This window comes from Eleutherodactylus coqui, unplaced genomic scaffold, assembly GCF_035609145.1.
Source record: "Eleutherodactylus coqui strain aEleCoq1 unplaced genomic scaffold, aEleCoq1.hap1 HAP1_SCAFFOLD_33, whole genome shotgun sequence".
Taxonomy (NCBI): domain Eukaryota; kingdom Metazoa; phylum Chordata; class Amphibia; order Anura; family Eleutherodactylidae; genus Eleutherodactylus; species Eleutherodactylus coqui.
In genome coordinates, this window is record NW_027102239.1 from 393,361 (window position 1) to 415,554 (window position 22,194).

General features: G+C 40.5%; 1 protein-coding gene across 1 annotated transcript in view; it reads left to right on the forward strand.

Moving 5' to 3' along the window:
- The window catches only part of IVD (isovaleryl-CoA dehydrogenase), a 47,731-nt gene extending 25,852 nt beyond the window's left edge, over positions 1-21,879 (forward strand). The window contains exons 7-12 of the mRNA XM_066588829.1: positions 806-902; positions 4,453-4,546; positions 7,648-7,729; positions 12,153-12,257; positions 19,210-19,282; positions 21,350-21,879. Of these exons, the coding sequence (XP_066444926.1) occupies positions 806-902; positions 4,453-4,546; positions 7,648-7,729; positions 12,153-12,257; positions 19,210-19,282; positions 21,350-21,483 (585 nt within the window). The 3' untranslated portion in view covers positions 21,484-21,879. The remainder of the gene's footprint in view (positions 1-805; positions 903-4,452; positions 4,547-7,647; positions 7,730-12,152; positions 12,258-19,209; positions 19,283-21,349) is intronic.
- Positions 21,880-22,194: the final 315 nt, after the last annotated feature.

Below are 22,194 nucleotides of genomic sequence, written 5' to 3' on the forward strand. Positions count from 1 at the left end.
ACCAGGAAGGCAACCTTCCAGGACAGCATCCTCCACGGCATCTCCTCCAATGGTTTGAACGGATGAGCCTGAAGGGCGTCCGGGACCAAATTTAAATCCCAGGGTGGCACCGGAGATCAAAACGGCGGTGCAGAATGCGCGACCCTCCCTGCATAAACGTGCGCACCGCTGACCTGGATGCTAAGGGCCACTGAATAAGAATGGACAGGGCAGAAACCTAGCCCTTGAGGGGCCTAGGACTGAGTCCCATTTTGAAAAACGTATGAGATGAAGTAAAGGGAGCGTTAAACCTCCCCATTAGCCCTGGCCCATTCGGAAAAACCTTTCAGCCCTTTGCGGGCGACACCGTCTGCCTCCTACGGACACTAAGCTGAAAACCGATCAGCTGGGTGTCTGCAGGAGGGATATAGCCAGCAGGATAGGCTAACACTTTTTTTGCTTAGTGTCGCCTCCTAGTGGCAGTAGCTGTATCCCACGGTCTTTGCTGTGTCCTTCAATGACATGAGCGAGAAAGACCTCATTTGAACGAATTTAGACCGATAATCGTTGTGTGTAAATGGGCCTTTTGAGAGAGATTTGGAAAACTGATTCTCGACAACTTTGCAATTGGGTTTTGCTCTCTTTCTTGAACAGGGGCCACAACACAAAATTGAAATCCCATGTTCTAGGGTCCACTGGGGCCCTGTACCATACTAACATGCAGCACAGCCATGTCTTCCTTTTCAAGTACCCAACCCGCCAACAAAAAAGGCCGGTTCTGTGTGTATATATAATATAATATAATATAATATAATTGTTTTTTAAGGGCACCCCGGGATTTAGCACTGCACAGAAACTTGACAAGTTGGGTATGAGAGGGTCAAACACAAGTGAGCTTGTATTTGAAGACTGCAAGATTCCAGGTTAGTAAATCCAGAATAACAATGAGAAAATTGATTTAACTGATTGCATAAGAGTGGCATGCTTTGTTTAATATGTATAAGGGTAGACACCCACTAGCTTTTTTTTTTTTGGGGGGGGGGGGGGGGGTTGCACTGCGAGAGCAAATGAAAACACTCGCCTCACAGCTCTATGCAAACACTCGCCTCGCAAAATGTCTTTATTGGGGCCGGCAGCAGCACCAGCCCCATTGGAAGCATAGGGAATATATCGCCGACTTCTGCCACAGCTCCCCGGCCCCTGCAGGGATGAAGGAAACTCCTGTCAGAGCTGTCATAGCTGTGGCAGAAGTCAGCGATATACTCCCTATGCTTTCGATGGGGCTAGCGCTGCTGCCGCTGGCCCCATTGAAAACACTGAGCAATTATCGCAGATTTCTTCTCTGCGATGCGAAACTCTACTGAAAAAACGCAAATGAGTATGAAACCATTGAAAATCATTGGTTTCATAATCATCGCTGTCGCATCACAGGGAAAAGAATTGCTAGTGGTGTCCATCCTAAAGCTGTTGGTTTTTCAGGGCTGAACGCTATTTGTAGTGTTTAATTTAACATGACGTTTTTGGTCAGTTGTGAGGAATCCTTAACATTGTTAGAATATTTTACTAGATGGTACTGTAACACAGAGAAAACGATTGTCCTAGAAATCTATAGTCCTAGAAATCTATATATTAAAGTTAAAGGAGTGTTTCTATAGCTATTTATAGTATATAAATGGGATGTGCCCTAAATGTCCGTTTGGAATAATAGGGGTCCTGCATCCTAGTTTGCACCATAGGAATGGTCTCATAGATGTAACACAATTTAGAAGTTTATGGGAAGTTAATAGCAGTATTTGAGTATATGGGGTATTTTACAATGGTACTATATAATGTACTGAAAAACTCTTTAAAAATTGAGTTGAGTAAAATGAAGAGTATGAAATTTCACTATCTTTGTTTGTACGCCTTGTTTTTGCCGCAGTGTGTATGCCATAGAAATGAGAAGTTAACTTTATTCTATGGGTCAGTACTAGAGATGAGCGAATGTACTCGTTTCGAGTAATTACTCGATCGAGTACCGCTATTTTCGAGTACTTCAGTACTCGGGTGAAAAGATTCGGGGGGCGGGGGGAGGCGTGGCGGCGCGGGGGGTAGCAGCGGGGAACGGGGGGGAGCCTTCTCTCTCTCTCTCTCTCCCTCGCCCCCCCCCCCCCCCCCGAATCTTTTCGCCCGAGTACGGAAGTACTCAAAAATCGCGGTACTCGGGCGAAAAAGGGGGCGTGGCCGAGTACGCTCGCTCATCTCTAGTCAGTACGATTACTGCAATACCAAATTTATACAGTGTGTGTTTCTGTTTTCTTTTGAAATATAAAACGTCTTTTGGGAAAAAAAATTGTTTTCCAGCCACCATTTTCTGACTGCTATAATTTTTTATTTTTCCGTTGCCATCGTTGTACGGGACATCCGCTCTTTCAGCGTCACGTTTGCTGGCTCTGTCTCCTCTCCACTTCCTTTTGCTGTTGGGGTACCCCAATGCTCAGTCCCCTTCTCTTTTCTATCTATACAGCCCCAATTGGACAAACCATCCTCAAATTCAGCCTCCAATACCATCGCTAAGCTGACGACACCCAACTATACACCTCCAAAATATCACTGACTATCTGCCCCCTGTCTCTAATACTATGTCCTCCCTTTTTCTCTAACTTAACCACTCTAAGGGTGGATTCGGACGACCGTATATCGGCTCGGTTTTCACGCCGAGGCGATATACGGTGTCCTCATGCATGGGGGGGGCGGGGGATGGAAGAGCCAGGAACAGGAACTGAGCTCCCGCCCCCTCTCTGCCTCCCCTCCACCCCCTCTCCGCCCCTCTGCACTATTTGCAATGGGGAGAGGTGGGACAGATTTTTTAGAACCACAGGTACCGAACTATATAATCACATGGGGCTGTTCGGGTTCCCTTAATTCTGATCAGGGCATTTAACCCCTTAGTGACGGCGCTATCGTAAAACTGCGTCCTGCTGTTGCAGGACGTGTATGGAGGGAGGTAGCGGCGCTATCTCCCTCAATACAGCGCGGGTGTCAGCTGTTTATTACAGCTGACACCCGCGGGCAATAGTTCGGCCGATCGCTGCTATTAACCCTTTACTGCACGCCCCCCCCCCCCGCGGTGAGATCGGGGGAGCCGTGCAGGTGTCATGGCAGCTGGGGGCCTAATGAATTGCCCCAGGGCTGCCTTAACAGACTGCCTATCAAGCCATCCACACAGGGTGGCTTGATAGACTGCCTGTCAAAAAGCAGTATGACGTAATGCTATAGCATTACGCCATACTGCAGGAGCGATCAAAGCATCGCATGTTAAAGTTCCCCAGGGGGACTTCAAAGTAAAGTAAAAAAAAAAATCAATAAAGTTTTTTTAATTGTTAAAAAAAAAAAGTTATAAAAGTTTAAATCACCCCCCTTTTGCCATATCTATTATTAAAAAATCTAAATCATAAAATAAAAATATGTATTTGATATCGCCGCGTCCGTAAAAGTCCGATCTATCAAAGTAGTGCATTATTTTTCCTGCACGGTGAACGTCGTCCGGAAAAAAAAAAAAACGCCAGAAATACACTTTTTTAGTTACCCTGTCTCCCAGAAAAAACGCAATAAAAAGCGATCAAAAAGTCGTATGTATTCCAAATTGATACTATCGGAAACTACAGGACATCCCGCAAAAAATGAGCCCTTGCTCAACTACGTCGACTGAAAAATAAAGTTATCGCGCACAAATTGACCGCAGAAAATAATTGAAAAAAATTAAATATCTTAAAAAAAAAAAAATACAAGTACTACAGCAAAAACAATACTATAAGTTTGATATCGTAGTAATCTTACTGACCCATAGAATAAAAATATTAGGTCGTTTTTGTTGCAGTTTGTGCGCCGTAGAAACAGGACGCACCGAAAGATGGTGGAATGTCGTTTTTTTTTTCCCCATTTCTCTCCGCTTAGAATTTTTTAAAAGTTTTTCAGTAAATTATATGGTACAATAAATAGCACCATTGAAAAATACAACTCATCCCGCAAAAAACAAGCCCACATACAGCGACGTCGATGGATAAATAAAGGAGCTACGATTTTTTTAAAAGGGAGTAGGAAAAAACAAAAATGGGAAAAAAGCAAAAAAGCTCCGTCGCTAAGGGGTTAAATGCCACTGTCAGAATTGACTGTGGCATTTAAAGGGCTAACACCTGTTATCAGCGGTGGCGCTGATCGGAGCTGTTGCCTGCAGGTCTCAGCTGTAAGCAACATTCGACACCCATATTGTATACAACAGGATCAACCCCTGGTCCCCCTCCATACAAACCTCGGACCTCCATGACGTAAATATACATTCTGGATCGTTAAGGGCTTAATGACCTATCCTTGGTATGCCATGTGTGTTCTCAGAATACTCCTTTAACTGTTCACTCAGTAGTGTAGCAGCATCCGGGGTACGACACCTTTAACTGTTCAGTCATTCCTTTTCTTAAAATCTTTCTTTTCTAGAGAAGAACATGCTTGGGCACATTGGTAAAGGAGTGTATGTCCTGATGAGCGGTCTGGATCTTGAGAGGCTGGTGCTTAGTGGAGGCCCATTGGGGTAATTTTTATAATTAGCGTCTATGCTCATAATAACCATTGAATATAAAATAACTGACTTTTTTTTCAACATCTTACTATATTTTATAATGGTAATTAAAAAGCATAATTATGTAACTTGCTTCACTGAAGTACATGTAACTGTTTGTTTAGAATCACATACAACATATTGTTCTTATCTGCATTGCTGGTAGGACACCTTGGTGCGCCCATATTGCTCTGGTGATTCTTTTCATCACTGTTTATACTTTAAAATATAAAGAAATTGTTCATCTTTGAAAATGGTGTTCAAGGAAAACAGATTTCATTTAGAGCTCAGGAGGTGGCGTGAAACCCGTCTAGAAAGTTGGGGCCCAGTTCCTGTTACAATAGCGAAATAAGTGATCTAGCTTCTCTTTATTAGTGAAATAAATAACCAGCACTAAAAACGCATTTAGGTGTATAGGACCACTTCATACGTTTTTAGTTGGAAATATACCGGTTATAATATGGCCCCTCGTGCCCACTGGGCCCCCGACTTTCTATATGGGTTTCGCTTCACCTACTGAACTCTAAATGAGATCTGTTTTCCTTCAACACTATTTCAGAGGGGGTCTAATTTCTTTTATATTTTTGTTTACCTGTTATGATATGCACCAGGGGCTCCAACTTTCTATACATCTCAGATAGATGGAGGTGCTGCCGACCGGATGAATGCTTCAGATTTGGGTGTAAATATGATGGAAGTGAAAAAATCGTAACCCCGGTTCACGGTGCTCGTTTCTCCTTACATTTAGCCGTCTAAAGGCAGAGCGATTGGCTGTCGAGAGGACAAAGCTTAGTTTTTTCTTTAACATGCCAACCTAGTGCTCAACCATTGACAGTGCCGTTATGACGTACCCTGCAAGCAGCAACGAAGACCATTGAAAGGTCTCAGATTCACAGATTATTTTTATTTACGCTCGTGCAGATTTCGTTACTAGACCGACACATTCGCAACAGTGAAATCTAATCTCTCCTTTTAGGTCACTAGTGGGTCAATACAAAAAACTACATGTATTTTTGACACGGATGACCAAAAGATTATTTACATTCCAAAGGCAAAAATACTATCGTTCGTATCATCTAGTTTTTTCATATAACTCCTTGCAATTCCTTAACATAGATCGCCTATAATAGGCATCTTATCTTTACTTTTTATATTTAAGACATCTAGTTTCTTTCTGTCACCGCTAAACAGCTAGGTTAAAGACCAGATTCGCGCACCCACGATTTTCACGAGCCGATACAAAGAGGCTCTTTTTTTCCCCTTCACTAAATGCACACGTCTTCAAACAAACTATCGCTCAATTATCGTTTAATGCAAATGCTACACAACGATAATCTAACGACAGAAATGCCCGGCCGCTAGAGCCATTATACAATGATTTTCGTTAGGTTAAAATGTCCGTCTTTAAAGGCAAAAGCATCGCTCTCTCTCGAACGAATTTTGAGCGATAATCGTTGTCTTAATGGACCTTTACCAGTGACTTGTAAAGAGGAAGAACAATGTTCTTATCATTTGCTCCTAAACCTTTTTTGCTGCACCTCATAATCCTATTTACCTTCGCAGCAGTTAACTAAAACCGCTAAGTCCTTTTCCACGTGAGTGTTACCCAGTGGTTTCACTTTTATTGTGTAATGGTGACATGTTTTTTTCCTGCCCATGTGCATAACTTTACATTTATCAGTGTTAAACCTCATTTGCCCCTTTTTCACCCAAGCCCCCCAACTTATGCAGATTCATGTGTAACCATATACTGGCCTCTTGTGTTACAAAACTATATAAAGTAATTATCATCTGCAAGTAATGATATTTTACTGTACATTACCTTTACGAGATCATAACGTATCAAAGAGAATAAGGCCCAGTACTGCCCCCTGTGGTGCCCCACTAGTAACAGTGACCCAATCAGTGTATTGACCCAATCAGTACGCTTTATTACCACCCTCTGCTTTCTATCACTGACCAGTTACTTACCCACTTACACACATTCTCACCCTGATCAAGTATTCTCATTTTATATATCAACCTTTTATACGGCACAATATCAAACACTTTAGAAAAGTCCAGATACACAAGGTCCAATGACTCTCCCAGTTCAATCTAGAACTTACCTCCTTGTAGAAGCTGTTCAGGTTGGTTTGACAGGAGCGATCTCTCATAAGCCCATGCTGATATGGAGTTATACAGCTATTGTCAGACTTACCGGCTTGTAGTTTCCCGGTTTACTTTTTGACCCCTTTTTGAATATTGGCACCACATTTTGCTATGTGTCAATCCAGTGATGAAGGAGTCTTTTACGCAGACTTTTTTTTTTTTTAATTGCTGTTTTTTTATTTTATTAATAAAGAGAAGTTGGATGTTACAATTGCTCGTATTTTGGATGATTGCACGTTGAACCAGGGCTACTATTTCTTCACTTCCATTATTTAGAGCTCAGTCACACAGTGAAGCCAAAGCCTGAATGGCAGCTCTCGGAGGCTGTCTTGGGTGGCATATGTGCAGAGAGACTCTTTTGCAGAAGTAATGAGGTTGGGGAAGAATTCCCCCCCCCCCTAATCGGATTTGTATATAATTCAATCAAGAAACAACCTTCCACATGAAATTGGAGACATGTTGGAGGCCCCATGCTCCACTATTACCACTACATATGAAATAGACCTGTACTACAGCCCTATACATGACCTCTTGACCTAACATCCCATTGACAACTGCAGGAGTTACAAAAACAGCGTAGTGAAGCACGCTTGGGTATTTCCGTAATCTCAGCCCTTTCTCAGCCACCTTGTACAGCTGGGCGAGGGGCGGTGGGGATCAAAGCTAAACGGTGGGGCCCACACTTATCTGAGTTTTATGACCTATCCTGTGGGTATACCATTAACGTCTGAGGTGGAAAATATCCCTTCAATATGTGTAGTGCTCACATGTTGGCTAGATGCAGCTTGTCTGTTCTAAGTAGCCCGGCAGGGCAGCTGAAGCATAATGTATACAAAGCCAAGAGGTGACTGATTATCCATTTTGGTGACTTTATTTTTCTCCAACTTTTTTTGTTGTTGTTTGTTTTTAAATCTGTCCTTTAGCATCATGCAGGCTGTTCTGGACCATGCCGTCCCCTATCTACACACAAGAGAAGCCTTCGGTCAAAGAATTGCCTATTTCCAGGTAAAAGTTTCATAGTTGGGTAAAATAACAATTTCACTATTTACGTACTATACAACACACAAATTCAGCTAGTTGTGAGATTATTAAAGACAAGAGGAGAACTTTATCAAAGTTGGAGCAAGGTAAATACCGGTAATTTAGAGGAATTGTTCTTGACAACCATTTAGATAGCAGCTCTCACTTTCTCAAGCATGCAATATGATGGGTTGCCATAGGTAACTTTTTTTAATTCCTTTTTTTCCTTGCACTAGTTTTGATAAATCCCTCCCCAGTGTTAAGCAGGATTTTAAATGCTATGCATCCAGATGGTATACTGTGTTTCCTGAAAATAAGACAGGGTCTTATGTTAATTTTTGCCCCAAAAAATTGTGCTAGGGCTCATTTTTAGGGAATGTTTTATTTTTCTTACCCAGCAAGTTCATTCCAGGTCATTCCCACTACTCTCTAGAGACCAGGATTCATAAATTCCACCTCCACGAAGTGATGGCTGTGAGTGGTTCTTCGAGTGCTGCATTGATTGGCTGAGCTGTGGTGCTCAAAGAACCAATTGCAGCTATTGCTTCGTTGAGGCGGGATTTATGAATCCCGTAACCAGGAAGTGATCCTGTGTGAGCGGCCAAGGACTGCGGGAACCACTTCAGGTCTCTGGAGAGCAGTGGGAAGGACCTGGTTCGAGCCTGCTGGGTAAGTGACTGACTCAATTATGACTCACAATATGAAAAGAGCTGTAGAAAAGCAGCAATTGTGTTTGTATGGCCCTTCTCACGCACCTAATGCATTCCTATTGACTACTTAAGATCTGTAACTTATTCTTGGGGTAGGGCTTCTATTTCAAGCCTCCCTGAAAATCCTTAAAAAAACCATATAAAAAGTTACAAGTATATATTATAATATATCTCTATCTTGGGAAAGTTGCTGGGGTCAATTCGCTGAACAACCAGATCTCCAGGTACATTGGCTTTTATTTGCAAAAGTATGTGGTTCCTAGGAAATTGTATTTGAGAGATTTTGCTGCTGATTATATATGGCACTTGGTCCTGGGCTTTAATCCCGGTCAGGTCAGCTGTCAGTTATGCACACCGGTACCTGGCGGTATGGGAGGAAGAGTTTATTATTTATCGTAGTAGTAATCTCTATTTTTAGAAAATTTTTAATGTATAAGAGCTTTCTACATGATATCTTTATTGGATGCTAGCGCTTTGTAATTGGAAGGCTTTCTTGTCTTCATGAATAGTAACGCTCAGAATTTGACATTTACTGTTTCATATAGTTCGGATAGAATTTTTCAGACTTTATTTTAAAGAAAAAAAATTAATTGATGACAAACTTTCTTGAAAAACTTGATTTGTGACACATTCATTATGACAGTTGCCATAATAGATGCTGGTTTAGATAATTTAACAAACGGACAGTTTAAAAGGTTGTATAGGAAATGTACACAAAGTAAGCTTATTTCAGGTGAAAAAAAATTACATGAGAAAAAATGATATTGGTTTGATCCAAAAGCTGGTTGGAAAAAAAACCTAAGGTTATTTTGATAAGGATAATCGGATAAATGTACCTTATCATGCAATTTACTAGAAATTCATATGTGAGGAGGAGAATCCTACAAAAAACTAGGAATATTAAGGATAAATTAGTGCATGGTTTTATTCCTGTTACACATATTTGCTAATCTAATAAAAGTGGTTTTATGTGAGCTTTTACTTGTAAGGCTTATAAATCCCCTGGCGTAAGGCCTCATGTCCACGGGCAAAATATGATTTAAGATCCGCAGCGGATCTCCCGCATGCGGATCCGCATCCCATAGGGATGCCTTGACCACCCGCGGGTAGATAAATACCCGCGGATGGTCAATAAAAGGGATTTTAAAAAAAATGGAGCATGAAAAAATCTGGACCATGCTCCATTTTCGTGCGGGTCTCCCACGGGGACGGCTCCCGCGGGCTTCTATTGAAGCCTATGGAAGCCGTCCGGATCCGCGGGAGACCTAAAATAGGAATTTAAAAGTATTTACCCATCCGGAGCGGACCGGGAAGGTCTTCTCTTCCTCACGGCCGGATCTTTCTTGCTTCTGCTACATGTAGAATCCGTAGCGGGCCTGATTTTCCCCGTGGACATGAGGCCTTAGAGGACATGTTCATAATGGTTTTTATAGTGCAGATAAAAAGGAGTCTCTTTACATCTCCCATACTATCACAAGTAATACAATCCTTTAATATAGCTAGATATTATTAGAGTTTCCTTGTGGGTTTTTGTATGTGGGGAGTATTTGTAAAGCATTAAATACCAGAATAACGGAACATTTGCAATAAGATTAGAAAAGGCAAATTGAATCCTAGTGTTTCCTCAAGATCCGAAAGGCCTGCGAGGGGACAATTATTCAAATAAGATCAGTAAAAGGGAGGGGTATTTGGATTTTCACTTTAAACACCTTCAGGGTTTAATATATATTTTAAATGAAAATACTTAAAAAAAAAATAGTCTGAGATTTCATAATAAATAGGAAGGTACTTGGTAGATTTTGGATTATGTGACCATGTTTTTGAATGAATATGGAGTTGTGGCCCATGATTGGTTGTTTTTATACCATGTGACTTATGTTTTATCAATGGGGATTGGTTTGTGAAATTTAATTGGTTATGATATATTGTCATTTAATTGAGAGTGTGCTAATATTTTTATAAATGTGGCTTTAAAAGATGTCTTATTGTGTAGCATTGTTTTAATTCTTATATGTATTTACCTAAAGAGTATTTTAAGGAATAGATGAAAAAGAAACTTGTCAGTGAAACCCTGGATCAGGTGGTGTTTGTGGCATGGCGTTGGTGTTTGAAGGCTGCCTTCCTACTGGTGTGAAAACCACACGACCTAAAAGAACAAAAAAAAATCTGCTCACTGATAGGGGGCTCTGTAATGAATTGTTTTTTGTGGGGCGACCTATAGTTTGTATTGGTGCCATTTTTAATGAGAGATGGATATATAATTTTTTTTTTTTTTTTTTTATAGCTGGAGCAACCAATATACCCAATTCTATTTGTGAAGAAATGGGCAATGGCAGACTTGCATTTATTGGTCATTCCAGCTATAAAAAAAAAATGTATATCTATCAATTATTAAAAAGCGATCAAATCGTTAAGTTCCACAAAATGGTACCAATACAAACTATAGGTCTCCCTGCATGCAGTGTTTTTTTTTTTTCTTCCATCCCAAAAGTGAGCATACTCCATGGGGTCCGCCGGGCGTTGTTCGGTTCTATCCAGAGATAGAATTTATTCAGCCATTTCCTGCTCCTCGAATAGAAATGTTGAGATGCAACAATAGGAAAAAGGTAGTGTTTTATTTAATTTTACAATTTAAAAAATCTTTTTCACTTTTATTTTTATTTGACCCCCATATAATAATTTTATCACTTATTTAGTGTAATGCAGTACTACGGTATTGCATTATAGTGTATTTAACAGGTTGCCTATTAAAGAGATCCCACAGGAACATCTTTAATAAACAACCATGGCAGTCCTGGGGGCCTTCAGAAGATCGTAGGCTTGCATGACACGCGGACAGTACCATCGCGATCTAATCGCCATGACGCCCAGTCAGTACCCCCCATAATCATTTGTAGGCTTGATCCGTCGGTTTAAAGGGTTAACAGCTACAATCAGAGTTGTCTCCAATCATGGCTGTAGCAGTCGGTTGTTGGCTGTCTAAGACTCCCAAACCTGCTGCAGATACAGCCTATGTAATGGACTGCTATATTACATCCTAAGGCTTCCTACACACAGCCAAGCGCGATGTCCCCGCGGATGCGAGGCATTTTTATGTCAAAAAGGCCTCCTATAACTTCAGTAAAGTACCGATTCTGAAAGCCGCATCGGAGGATCGGCAAGTGTTTCCCATTGTTTTCACTTGGAAACCTCGCATTGCACTCGCGCCCACATGTAATGTCTTTTTCTAGTCTAATTGAAAACAATGGGCGATGTGTTCTGAGGACCACGCAAAGATAAGAGCATGCTATGCTGCGGTTTTTATAATATATAATATATATAATATTTTTTTTATTTTTTTTTTTCTCGCACCGCAATGCTGGAGAAAAATCTCTCATGTATATGACTCCATTCAAAAGAATAGGGTTCATATTCTTGCCTTTGACAACACCCAAATCTTAAGGGATTTTTTTTTCTTCTTTTGGCCGTGTGAAAGCGGCCTTACAGCGGCCTTATAGCATAGTGCATGTGCAGTTAAGATATATCTAGTTGTATGTATGATGCGTTGAGGTTAATCAGAGTCTTTGTGTTTTTCCTGCTTGGACACAGGAACCATTGCTAATAATGAGGGTTATCAGATCATGATTGTATACTTGTTATCTATTTCCAAAATCGTTATGTCAGACTTATGTGTAACCTCAAAATTTCTTCTTCCGCAGCTTATGCAGGCAAAGATGGCTGATATGTATACACGTCTAAGTGCGTGTCGTCAGTATGTTTATAATGTAGCCAGAGCGTGTGACAAAGGACACTGCAATGCCAAGGTAAGTGGTCTGTCTGATGCATGACTGGCAGTAGAATAATAAAATTGAAAACCATTTTGGGGGCTTCAATTTGTTAGTATTTAACCACTTAATGACAAAGCTTTTTTGTTTATTTCTATTTCTGTTTTTTCTCCACCCACCCCTTTTAAAAAATCGTAACTGCGTTATCCATTGACATCGCTGTATGAGGGCTTGTTTTTTTTGTTTTTTTTTGCTGAACGAGTTGTATTTTTCAGTGGTATATTGATATACCATGTAACGTACTGAAAAATTTTTTGTACTAAAATTTATAGTAGAGTGAAATGGAAAATGAAATTCTGCCATCTTTCGGTGCATTTTGTTTCTACAGTGCACAAACTACAACAAAAATGACAACTTTGTTCTATGGGTCAGTACAATCACTAGAATACCAAACTAGTATTTGTTTTCAAAGATATTTAATTTTTTAAAATTTTCTGCTGCCATTTTCTTCGCTCTTTTCTTTTTCCGTCGACATAGTTGTGCAAGGCCTTATTTTTAAACGTCCTGTAGTTTGCATTGGTACCATTTTGGAATACATACGACTTTTTGATCGTTTTTATTGAATTTCTTTCTTGGAGACAGGGTGACCAAAAATGGGCATTTCTGGCGTTCTTTTTTTTTTTTTTTTTTTTTTCAAATATTTTTTATTGAACATTTTCATAAATTACACATTGTTATATTCTCACAAGTGTTACGTATACATGGATTGTACATCAAATCTTTACATATCATTGTAATATATTTGTATAACATTTGAACAGTGAGTAAATCCTTTTGGATAACAGTTTTATGTATTCATATAGTGAAATGAGTTCAACATTACATTACTCAGTTGTGTTTTACCAAACATGTATTGTCATCTAAATGATGTGTTGTGTGCATAATGTAACTTAATGATTGAGTTTCAAAGGTGAGAAATTATTGAATATATTTGTTATTTAACCTGGTGAAATGTTATAATTTTTAGTTTTAAAACTTAAAACAATTTATAACTTAAACTTCTGCCAGTACTTCCAAACATAATTGAATTTATGTAGGCAATTATTATTTCTTGCTTGTATTTTTTCATAACAGCAATGATCTGTCATCATGTCCAGCACATCTTTAATTATTGGAGGGGATTCTGATCTCCATTTTCTCGCGATAATATTTTTTGCTGCCAAGAGAAAGTGACAAATCCATTTCCTCTTCTTTTGGGGAATGGACTCGCAGTTTAGGAGTAAGATGGCTAGTTGTGGGGAATATGCCAGTCTTTCTTTCGTGATAGTTTGTATATTATTGAACACCTCTCTCCAATATACTTGAATCTTAGGGCATGCCCAAAACAGATGGAGAGAACCCTCACCTCCGCATTTCCTCCAGCATTCGTTCTTTACACTTTCGAAGCATTTAGCTAGCTTCAATGGTGTATAATACCATCTTGAGACTACTTTTTGATGGTTAGCTGAAAGGGTGGCTTTGTTTGCCCATGTAAAAGAATTTAACCATTGTATTGAGGAGAAACGTTTCTTCAAGTCTCTCTCCCAATTTAAGTGCATTTTTTTGACACTGTTCATATTTCCAGATATATTGCCGTATATTATTTTGGTTAATGAGCTTTGGAGAGAACCGCATTTCTGGAACAGGTTTTCCAATTGTATAGGGAAAGAGCATCTCTCTAGGTGGGAGCTGTTTAAGAAGGAGACAATTGTCATATAAGAGTAAAGTTCTGAGTTTGGTAGATTGAATTTTTCTTGAATTAGTCTGAAAGTGAGGGGTTTGTCTTTATCTAACAAATCTGTTATATATTCAATCCCTTTTTTGCTCCACTCTTTTATGTTTACATCCTGAATAAAATACGAGAGAATTTCTATAGGGATGTGCATAGGTGTAATTCGGGATGCATCTTTGAATTTGTAAGCTAGGTCCTTCCAGCATTGTATAGTCAATTTCATCATGGGAGGGAGATTTTGTATTATCATTGGTGAGATCGTTTTTGAGTGTAGAGTTTCCATGATAGAGGCCTTGATAAGTAACCCTAAAGGTCTGTTGTGATTTTTGTATTTTTCTATTTGTCCCCAGGGAGGGATTTGAGATCCTCTCAGCCATGCGCTGGATTGATTTATGATAATTGCCTGATAGTATGTTAATAAATTCGGAACTCCCAGACCTCCTTGTCCTTTGCGTAGGTATAGAATTGATGCTGCTATTCTGGGTCTTTTCTTATTCCAGATAAACGTTAATAGTTGTTTTTGGAAATCCGCAATTGTGTTCTTGGGAATAGGGTAAGATAGTGTACGGAAGATGTAGAGAATTTTCGGCAGGATCAACATTTTATACAGAATTATTCTGCCGGTCCATGAGAATTCTTTTTTTGCTAACTCATCCAATTCTTTTTTAAGTGTATTTAGTAATGGGTCTAAATTAGATATATTTTTTGTTTTAGATTGGCATATTTTGATACCCAAATATGGTATTTCTGTATGCCATTGAAAAGGAAATTCCCTCTGAACATCCAGCTTTAATTTCTTTTCTATGTTAATTCCGAGAATTTGCGATTTGTCCGAATTTAGCTTGTAGTAGGATGCATTACTAAATTGTGATATGCAATGTTGGACATTTCTTAGGGAATTTAAGGGGTCTGTTAGGGATAGAAGGATATCATCGGCAAAAAGTCCGATTTTATGTTGTCTTAAGTTGGTTGGTATTCCTCTAATTTTTGTAGATAACCTAACCGTATAAAGAGCTTGAACCACATTCAGATAGTTGTCGCCCACTCCGAACTTTCTGAGGACCGCAAATGCAAATCCCCAATGGACCCTATCGAACGCCTTCTCTGCATCCAGGGAAAGGAAGAGAGAAGGCGTCCGACTCGAGTCCACTATTTCCATCAGATTGAGTTCTGCGTGCACCATCCGATGCGTTTCTTCCTTTTGTAAACCCCACTTGATCGCTATGTATTATTTGTGGTAGAACTTCAGGCAGTCTTAAAGCTAATATTTTTGAATAGATTTTTGTATCTGAATTTAAAAGCGATATGGGTCTAAAATTTGCTGGAGATGTGGGTTCCTTCCCCGGTTTAGGGAGTGTTATTATCGTGGCTTGAAGCATTTCTTCTGGCATCGTACCTCTTATCATGGATTCATTAAATATAGTAGTTAGGCGAGGGGATAAGATGGATGCAAAGATTTTATAATATTCATTGGACAAACCGTCCGGGCCGGGGGACTTATGATTTTTTGATATACTTATTGCCTTGTTTACCTCATTTATAGATATTGGTTTATTAAGGGCTTCTTTTTGATTTTCCTATCGAGGGGAGAGAGATATCTTTTAAGAAGTTAACTATGACTTCAGGTGTAGGTTGAGGTGTTTCACAGTTTCTCAAGTTATATAAATTAGCATAAAAATTTTTAAATTGTTCCGCAATATGTTGCGGGTGGGAGATATGAACTGTGGGATCTCTACAGCATTTTATGTAGGGGATTTTTGCCTTTATTGGCCTTGTTTTAGCCATTTTAGCCATCAATTTTGAAGGTTTATCTATATTAGAATAATAATTGGCGTTTGAATATATCTTATTTTTGTTAGTTATCCAATAGCTCTTTCCTGAGTTCTTTTCTTAGTGACATCAGATCCGACAGGGAATTATTTTGGGAGTTCTCTTGCTCTATTTTTTTCTTGTTTTTTGAATTTTTTTTCTAGTAAGGCGTTTATTTTTACTTGTTTGCTTTTCCTTTCTTGTATTTTTATCATAACACCTCTGATTACTGCTTTATGAGCATTCCATAAGGTAAAATTACTTGTGTCTTGGTTTTCATTTAGAGCAAAATATTCTAGTAAAGCTTGTTTGATTTGTTCCTGAACTTTAGGGGACTTAAGTAAATTTATGTCATTGCGCCATATCTTAGTTGGATTGAAAGGGGCGTCCACTTTAAGACTTATATAAATAGGTGAAAGGAACGGCCACATAGTCCGACCAATCATAGATTCTGAAATAGAAGTGAGAGTCCACCTATCCACTATGAATAAGTCTATACGTGAAAATGTTTTGTATCTTGGAGAAAAGAATGTGAACTCCTTGGATGTGGAATTAAGACATCTAAAAGTGTCATACAGACCCTCTTTATGTAGCCAGGGTTGTAAAACTGCTGTGGTTCTATTTTGTGCTGTAGTCTATTTCTTTGTTGGGTATAATGTTAAAGTCGCCGCAGATAATTAATTTGCCTTTTTGGATCTTTCTGATTTTTTTTTAAATTATTTTATTTAGAAAGGATATTTGAGAGCTATTAGGAGCGTAAATATTGGCTAAGGTGAGTGGTATCTTGTTAAGAATGCCCTGCAAGACAATGTATCTCCCCTTCAAGTCAATTATTTGTTTTTCTAGCGGCTAGGTCTGTGAAGTGCGTTTCTTGTAAACACAATATGTCTACTTTGTTTGTTTTTGCATCCTTCCAGATCATTGATCTTTTAAAGGGAGTATTTAATCCCCTTACATTTTGTGAATATATTTTAATGGACATGGTAAAGTTTGGTCCAAAGCATTATGATAAGTTTTAGCCTGGCAGCATAAGTTGCGAACAAAACATTGCAAATCTTACATACTGAAACAATTATAGGTCTTTCATTAAATAGCCACTTGCTTGGGCGAACTTTGTGAAGTAGTTGTCAGACCTGTAACATAAAACAATCAAACTTATATAAAGTCTCAGGGTTAACCTGGTGTATTTTGGGGGTAAAAGTTCGCCTTGCAGGGTGAGACCCTTTTTTACTCACGTCTGTAGGCCCAGTCGGTCAAACGGTCTTGGTTTATTCCGGATTAAGATGTTCTTCTCTTGTTGGGGTAGAAGGTAGAGTACACCTGTTAGCCCCATTTTTCAGTTTTGTAGTTTCAGTCGCTTGTAGCGGGATATTCCATTTTTCTAAGATTTTTTCTCCTGCTTCTGGTGAAGAAATAATGTGCATGACATTGTTCTTATGAATTAAAATTTTCGTTGGAAACCCCCATTTGTATGGGACTTTAGCAGAACGTAATGTTGCGGTCACTTGTGAAAAAGCTCTTCTAGCTCTTATTGTAGACTGTGACAGGTCTGTATATAAGCTAATGTTAGCGTATGGAGGCGGGAGAGAATGAACACGTCTCACCGTTGCCATCAGTTCTTCCTTTATGTGATAAAAATGTAGTCTAGCAATCACATCGCGTGGTATGGCGTCTGGTAAGAAGCTTGGTTTAGCAAGTCTATGGATCCTGTCGATTGTGCATTCTTGTTCATTGGAATTAGGGAGGACACTTTTTATCAATTTGGCGAGGTATTGTTTTAACTCTGGTTGGGATATATTTTCTGGAACACCTCTAAGCTTGATATTGTTCCTCCTGCTCCTGTCCTCTAAATCAGCTAATTTGTTTTTGATGGTTTCCACTTCTTCCTCTAGTGCATAATGCGCATCTATCAGCTTGTTATGGGATGCTGTGATTTCCCCCATTTTAGACTCTACATGATCAGTGCGAGTCTCCAGCTCGTGTATGGAGCTGTTTACTGTGGATGACAAAGCTTGGATATCCTTCTGCAAGGATCCATGCAGGGCAAGCATCATATTTTTTATAAAGTCCTCTGATGCTGGGAGATTAGAGGAAGGCACATTCTGTATTAGATCTTCTCCAAAAGGGAGTCTTTGATTACATGAGTTAGGAGAAGCTGAGAGATGAGGTCTCTGTTTCTCTGGGCTTGTGGATGGAGTGGAGGATAGGGATAGGGATGGGGTTTGTGAGCCTGTCAGCGCCATCTTAGGTGATTCAGCTATTGCATTATGGAGCTTTTCAGCTCCTTCACTCACCCCTTTACGGAGAGAATCCCTCACTGTTCCTCCGCTCCATTTATCTGGGCTGGCAGCTTCCTTGGGAGATAGTGCCCGACATCGCTGTTCCCCTCCGCTTGCTCCGGTGTTTGTGCGCGGGACGGCGCCATCTTGTTCAGCAGGTTGTGCTTTTGCCAGGCCGCGGGACGAGAAGTCCGATACTTTATGTATCGGCGTTTTTGTGCCTCTTCTTTTCGGCATTGTATTCTCCGAGCTGTAGAAGGCTTTTCTCACCGGTTTGGCTGCGCTGGGGTAGCTTTAAGTTGCTTTTAAAAGGGTCTGGAAGACGGCGCCCGGCTCTACACGTCTGCCTCCAACTGCATCAGGCCACGCCCCCCCCCCCCTTTTTTTTTTTTTGACATCTTTCATTGTGCGGAGTAAATAATGCGTTATTTTGATAGATCGGACTAGGCCCCGGGTGCCATGACACCCGCAGGGCTCCCTGCGATCTCCTTTAAATACAGTTGTCAGAATTAAAGGAGATGTCCCGAGGCAGCAAGTGGGTCTATACACTTCTGTATGGCCATAATAATGCACTTTGTAATGTACATTGTGCATTAATTATGAGCCATACAGAAGTTATAAAAAGTTTTATACTTACCTGCTCCGTTGCTAGCGTCCTCGTCTCCATGGAGCCGACTAATTTTTGGCCTCCGATGGCCAAATTAGCCGCGCTTGCGCAGTCCGGGTCTTCTGCAGTCTTCTATGGGGCTCCGTGTAGCTCCGCCCCGTCACGTGCCGATTCCAGCCAATCAGGAGGCTGGAATCGGCAGTGGACCGCACAGAAGAGCTGCGGTCCACGGAGGAAGAGGCCATCTTCAGCGGTGAGTAGAGAAGTCACCGGAGCGCGGGGATTCAGGTAAGCGCTCCGGTGAGCTTTCTTTACCTCCCTGCATCGGGGTTGTCTCGCGCCGAACGGGGGGGGGGTTGAAAAAAAAAAAAACCCGTTTCGGCGCGGGACAACCCCTTTAACAGCAACATTTAAAGGGTTGACAGCACCAGGTTAAATGGATGGATTTGAAGGATAAGTCTAGGTGCATACTACACTTTTGGTCTTTTATGTGATTTAATTAGTACAATTTGTGATTTTACACAGGATTGTGCTGGAGTTATCCTTTACTCTGCTGAAAGTGCAACTCAAGTGGCTCTTGATGGTATCCAGTGTCTAGGTAAGCAGATGACTAAGGCCTCGTTCACACGAGCGCTGTTTTAGAGCCGATTATGTGCGCAAAAACATTGTGCTTTTTTGAGCAGTATAGGCACGGGTTCTCCAGAGGGGAGAGAACAGGGCTATGGGGGATTAACCCATAGCCTCGCTCTCTTAATTCCCCGTAGCTCCGCTCTTACTCCTTGCTATGGGGGGATTAACCCATAGATCCACTCTCTTCCTGCTTCGGGGATCCCTGCGGTATATTCCCATAATGCAGAGAGAGGGAGCGGGGCTATAGGGATTTTTACAGAGATTCACCATTGCAAATATAGAGGGGGCGGGGCTAGAGGGCAGATCCCTCTAACTCTGCCCTTTTTTCCCACACTTTCGGGGAAGCCCTGTAACCCCACCCCCTCTCTCACCACTTTGGGGAAATCCCTTGGGAAGAGAGGTGAAGGGTATTCCCTACTACCTCCTGCTGGGGAATCGCCAAGCAGGGGGGCTGAAGGAATACCCCGCTGCTTACAACAGGACATTTAAAATGTGCTGCCCAAATCGCATTTTAAATGTCTGGTTGTAAGTTCCTGTTACTCCCCATGGGAATTAAGGGAACCCTTGGGACTTCCCCCTCATCCCCGCAGGGACTAAGTGGAGTTTACAATGTGACATTTATAATTTGCTTCTGGGCAGCGGGGTATTCGCTCAGTCGACACCAATCTTCTTTTCCTGCACGTTTCCATAAACTCGTGCTCCCATAGCAGCTCGCACAAAAGATTGGTCAGGTCCTATCTCTTCACGCAGCACAGACCTTAGATGCGGGCATTATAGCCATGCATGTCCTATCTTTTAAAGGTGTAAAGATTTTTTGCTTCTAAAATTCCTTCATGCCAACGCTCCTATAGGAAACCATTAGTTCCTATAGAAGCGCTCTTTTCATGCGCCTCTAATGCACGAAAACAGCACTCATGTGAACGAGGCCCTTACTTGTAAAATTTGGCGCTTGCTTGTATATATTTGTGCACTGTTTTTAGCCGTCAAAAGTTAAAAAGACCGCACAAAAAGTAAAACCTGAATAGAAATGGAAATGCTCAATTTTAAGTGCACTAACCTTACAAAATACACTGATTTGGCAACTTTATTAGAGGCCCTGGCCCTTTCACGACTGGAGCTTCTCTGTATGGAAATTAGACCTGTGACCCTGGAGTGCAGCATAAAATCAACTGTGCAACATTTCCATGAATCGATTCTAGTGTGAATCCACATTAGAGTCTAATCTACGTCAGTACCTCCACCTAATTTGAGGCACTGCACGAAGCTTCCTATCTGCTAGGGCTAATAATCCTGCAGAAAGATTTCAACATCAAGTAGAATCTACATTGCAACGAAGTTCTGCAGTTCTGAAAGCCAAAAGAGGTCAAACGCACTACTAGATGGGCGTCTCTAAAGCCACCAAATTTACATTACTTTATCGCATAATGCCATACACCAGATCGTCTCAAGCCCTCACCCTGGAGTACAGTGGTAACGTGGGATCAATTCTTCCTGACAATAAAAATCAGAATTGTTTTTTAAACATTTTTTTATTTTTTTTTAATCTTTGCATGTTTTAGGGGTGCACAGACATGCAAATTTGCAGTGTGTATATTCAAATAGTAAAGAATCTGATTCAGACTTCAGCCTGCTCCTGTATGAACAGCAGTAGCTGCTTATGGCTGGATTCACATGGGCAAGTGCGATATCAGGCCATGAAACTGTGAATCACACTCTTGAAGATGCAATTTTTGTATGCAAATGTGATATGTTGTACGTGCAAATTTTTTATTTCACCCCCCCCCCCCCCATTCATCTGTGAAAGTCACATGCTATTTCAATAGGAAAAATAAATAAAATTGCATCACGCTTGCATGAAACTTGCATGTGAGTGCGGTGCGTTTTTTTTTTTCTCCAAATGGGCAATAATGGGCAAGATTGCCCCAAAAATAGCATCGGCATCTCGTAACACACAAAACTCATGCAATTAAACGCCCATATGAAAGCATCCTTAATGCATTTACTAATCTGTTCTATAAATGTGTTTTCTCTGTAGGAGGCAATGGCTATATAAATGATTACCCAATGGGTCGCTTCCTTCGTGATGCCAAGCTTTATGAAATAGGGGCTGGTACCAGTGAAGTGCGGAGACTTGTCATAGGAAGAGCCTTTAATGCTTTGTATAAATAATCTGCAATGATTGGATGAAGGATCAAGAAATCCCCAATCATGTTACTTCTACAGTGTGGCAAATGTCAGAACTCCACCAAATTCTCTTTGTGACCCGGTGGACGAAGAATGTTCAGCACCTGCTGCCGAGCAGCATTGCATCAATCCGTGAGCCACGTGGCCGTACAAACTCCAACAATGTTCTGTTGGGAGAATGGACTGATCAAATTGTCCCCATTTTAAATACATGAATGTGATCGTTTCTTATGGTGGGGGTCTAGAAATACAAAGTGTATATTTTTTAAATAAGGAGCACCTGCGGCTCTCTTTACTGCCACGGATTGTTGTTAATCAGATCAGTATTGGAGTTTACCTGTCAAATTTGCTTCAGAAACAAATAAAGCACACATTCATCTACTTGTGTGTTTTTTTTGTTTTTTTGTTTTTTTTTTGTATAGCCGAACCTTTCCACATAGTAAATCAATCAATTCACCGTAGTAGTGTCAATCAATGCTATCGTTAAAACTTCATTGCAATGACTTGAATTGAATAAATGTTCCCATTAAAGATTAAAATACATTTTACTTGTAAGAACAAAAGAGCCAAATCATGGAAAACTGTTCTTTATCTGGAAAGCTTGCCAATAAAACACACTCCACTGCAAACATCCTTCCAGGGGCGACCCCTTGACCACCAATGTTGAAAAACTATGCGGAGGACATTCATTACACC